Source organism: Triplophysa dalaica, chromosome 12, assembly GCF_015846415.1.
Source record: "Triplophysa dalaica isolate WHDGS20190420 chromosome 12, ASM1584641v1, whole genome shotgun sequence".
Lineage (NCBI taxonomy): Eukaryota > Metazoa > Chordata > Actinopteri > Cypriniformes > Nemacheilidae > Triplophysa > Triplophysa dalaica.
The window spans coordinates 11,926,452-11,930,397 of record NC_079553.1 but is presented as its reverse complement, the minus strand read 5'-3'; the positions used below and the strand labels follow the sequence as shown (position 1 = coordinate 11,930,397).

Here is a 3,946-nt window from a genome sequence, read left to right as displayed (position 1 = left end):
CAATAATAAAATACATTTTAGTAATATAATATTAAAGCGTTCGCTTTCGGAGGCTATTCTGTTTGGACGAACATATCCACACAAGCAAACGCGCGCGCACGCGCTCGCACAAACGTTCACCCAACAGCTTCTTTCTTTCTACCCTCCGCAGTTATAGGTCGCGCGCTGCTCCATCATCACGGGAGCGCGTGACTGACCGGTTTCTCGCGCAGGACTGTCAGAGCTCGCGCGGGTGGCGCCTCCCCTTTCCCTCTATATATGACCAGCCTCAACTCATCCGCTGCTTTACACTGTGCGTTCAGACTCACTGAAGAGATGTGCACGGGATAAAACTGCGCTCCTTTTTTTGCGTGCACCAAATTACATTTTAAATTACATTTTTAAGCGAAACCTCTTGTTGCGTTCCGTCCGCATTTGTTTTTTCCTCGTTAATAATACTCGGGTATTTATTTATTAAGATGAAGGCCAGCGCACCGGTTCGCCCTCATAAGGTTTCTTCAAGCTCCAGTCAGCTCTCCTTGCGAAATTTATCGGAGCGCAGCCAGTGCAAAATGGAAGAGGAGGATCTTTTCTGTCTGCAGTACGACATGAACGACTGCTACAGCCGACTGAAGCGCCTTGTGCCCACTATTCCGCAGGATAAGAAAGTCAGCAAAGTGGAGATCCTCCAGCATGTCATTGACTATATCCTGGACCTGCAACTGGCGTTGGAGACGCACCCAGCTCTACTGAAACAGACGAGCCCACCCGCCTCCACACGGACCCCTCTCACACAAATCAACACAGAGCAGGTATGCATGAGATATAAGATGCACTTCTTGCTCTTTTAAATGACTAGAGTGATCGTGGCTGTGCTTTAAGCATAAAAGTGTCAATAGTGTGTATTTTAATGAAATGATGTTGATGCACCAGACCAAAATAAGATGGTTTGGCAGATCAGAGGCCCGTTTCCTTGTTTTTCTTCAAAATGTTAAAACATTTCATTCATTCTTAAAATTCAGTTTTGTAAATGTATCTAATATACTGTGTCAAGATGTCTTATACAGAATGTAGTGTAGGTCACGTTATACCTACATCATGTAGGCATATGTTTGAGATATTCCTTTTTACAGGTAGATTTATTATTCTATTGTTTAAGTAATTGAGTCCACGTACAAAAGCTTCCTGAAGGTTATTGTAGCTCTGAAGACACCTCAGCCGCAGTAAGAATAAATGCACCTGATTACTTTGCTTTCAGAGGACGACGGGTGTCAATAAGGAAGACTCGATTTTATGTCGCTGAAATGTCGCACACTGGTGAGTACAACGAATACAATTTTTAAATCATTTTAAAAGAGCTAATCCACGTCTCACCTATATGAAGTAGTTTTATAATAATCCCTTCATCACACTGGTAAAATCTCACCGGGTGGGATGTAAACGTGTTCTTCAACACTTCCATGCAGTGCAGCTCTTATTTGAATTTAAGAATTTCAAGATTTCTGTTGATCATTTTCTTCAAGTGTTTTAGTTTTAGCTGTTCACTGTCTGGCATTCCTTCACTTTCGGAATTAATACAATTTTAAACAAGCAATATCCTAATTTCAGTTTCATATGTTGGTATGTGCTGTTGTCAATTATTTTCACAATTTCCTGTATTTAGAATTCAGGTTTAAATTGACGCTCTTTTGTTACAACAATGCAGTGGTGTCACATGCATCTAAAATACACCATGCAAACCTTGTAAGAAGGCTTGAGCAAACAACAGACCGCCACAGTATCAAAAGTGCTTTTTCATTATACAGTTTTAGTCATTCTCAACTACAAGAACAAAACTACACTGGCAGGATAATTGAGTACAGGATTCTAAAAGAGCTGGCAGAAAATGAAGCTTCAATGAGTGCAATTATTAATAGAGCCGTGACAGAATAAACCACATAGATAGAAGTTATTACCATAATATTCTTGTTAGCATGAATGCCGTTTTTTGTGACAATCTGTCTTACTGTGTTTACCGCTCTGGCCGGGCTGTAACTCTGAGCAGCTGTACATCGAGCAATAACTGTCCACTGTATAACAGTAAGGCAACAGCTCCACATTGAAGTGTCAGGGCTAGTTGGCCTGCAGCTGCGAGGTTAGCGGTTCAGGCCCACGCTCGTTGTTTGGCCCGGCTTGTTTTGGGTTGTTCATCAAGCACGCTCTCTGTTTTGTCGGTGGCGCCAGTCAGTCTTGAGCAGACAGTTCACACACCCCTTCTATTCATTCCTTTCTCACAGGTGTGCACTGATCCCATCCAAAGCCAAGCCCAGCTACACCGGGGAATCCAACACACACCAGGCCCGATCACATGGGAGGGAACAGCACTGAAACTAATAGCCACTAAATCTTAATATGTAAACATTTTCACATCAGCCGTCAACGGCGTGGTGAAGCCAGCCAGATTTCTCCCTTGTCCATTCTGTTCTCTCTCAGCGGAGGAAATGCTCAATTTGGACAAATATTCCCCACACCCCTCTTTTTCACCCCACCATTGGAATTCTGATTTGAACATAACTAAAGACTCTAAAATCTAATTTTACTTAAACGTCAAACCGTAAAGCTTTACAGATAAAGTCTGGAAACGTAAACATCTGACATCTATTGTTTAAAATAGGTGATTTGTGTTGAACCGGGATTTCCCTGCATTTATGCTGTTTAATATTGTAAAATACGACAATACGTGTTCTGAAATGATACTGTACATAAAGCAGGATGTTCTATAAATGTATGTGTAAGAGAATATATGTTCAGTTGATTGTAATTATTCTAAAATATTTTTTATCGGGAAAAAAAGTGTTTTGTCTGTAAATATTGTGTTTTCACATACAGTAAAGTGTAGTGAATGAGTACATGAGGTTCTGCTAATAAAGATCTCACATCATACAACTCATTTGTTCCTTTTTTGTACATGCGATCGGTTGTGTTATAGACTCTGTGGGAATATATTTAGAATCTGTTTCACATCAGTTAACATCACTGCAGATCTCACCACTGCTTTGTTAAAGGCTCGAAATATTACTTTGTTATGTGCTGAATTAATGAATCCGTAATGAATGACAGAGTAAATTCCTCTCTGAACAATCGCTCAAGGATGATAGAAGATTTTTTTTGTTTGTACAAAATCTCTGGAACCTTCAAACGAATAGCTGAAGACAAGTTATAGAAATTTGCTGTCCTTGTGTTCATCCCACTTTATTGATCCAGAGAATTGATTTTACATTAAAGTGGAGTGTGATTTCATAACATATATGTATAGAAGAAAGACGTTATAGAAGAAAAGTCATCCTAGCCTGAGAATATAACATATTGTACCCTTGTACTGTATCTCTATTAGTGACACACTACTTTTCAGACCTGAATGTTATTGAGCAATTTTGTGCTTCACGTCTACAGCTCTACCACAAGAGAACCCACAGCCTAGAGAGTTTTCAAGAGATCTAATATTAAATTGACATCGATACTTTTTGATTAAGTATGTTTGACCTCTAGACACTATTCACAGCTCATCTTTTCCTCCTTTTATGGTTGTATTTATACTCAAAACCATTTTGATATATACTGCTTGAGGAGTGGGAGGAAAAATTATAAGATATTCAACTTGAATGAATTGTTGCTTCTCCGTCTATCCAATAGCTGTTGCTTTTATGTTTGTCAATGCTGATCTGGAAAACAAAAAGATTTGAAACATTTTTCTTGCACAATAGAGGCAGAGTTAAATTCAGTGTTACATACTGTGAACTGATACCCACATCCAACGTCACCGTAATGTTTTTAAAAACATAAAGATAAAAAACTACTTTGGATAAAAGTGTCTGCAAAATGGTTAAATGTAAAAATGTACTGTTTGTGTTGTCGTTTTACAGCTAAAAGAATTTGCCATCACAAATATACAGAAGAGAAAAACAGATTTCATTAAATGTAATTGTTC

The 3,946-nt window shown here is 39.0% G+C and overlaps 1 protein-coding gene across 1 annotated transcript; it reads left to right on the top strand.

Moving 5' to 3' along the window:
- The first annotated feature begins 226 nt into the window (after positions 1 to 226).
- On the top strand, positions 227 to 2,904 carry id4 (inhibitor of DNA binding 4). Its single transcript, XM_056762645.1, has 3 exons — positions 227 to 791; positions 1,238 to 1,296; positions 2,256 to 2,904. The coding sequence occupies exons 1-2, from the start codon at positions 459 to 461 to the stop codon at positions 1,280 to 1,282; spliced, it is 378 nt and encodes a 125-aa protein (XP_056618623.1). The 5' UTR covers positions 227 to 458; the 3' UTR covers positions 1,283 to 1,296; positions 2,256 to 2,904.
- Positions 2,905 to 3,946: the final 1,042 nt, after the last annotated feature.

Excerpts from the sequence above, each read along its gene's own strand:
- id4 (XM_056762645.1), top strand. The coding sequence starts at position 459 with ATGAAGGCCAGCGCACCGGTTCGCCCTCATAAGGTTTCTTCAAGCTCC. Across the intron at positions 792-1,237 it reads CACAAATCAACACAGAGCAG|AGGACGACGGGTGTCAATAA; the intron begins GTATGCATGAGA and ends CTTTGCTTTCAG.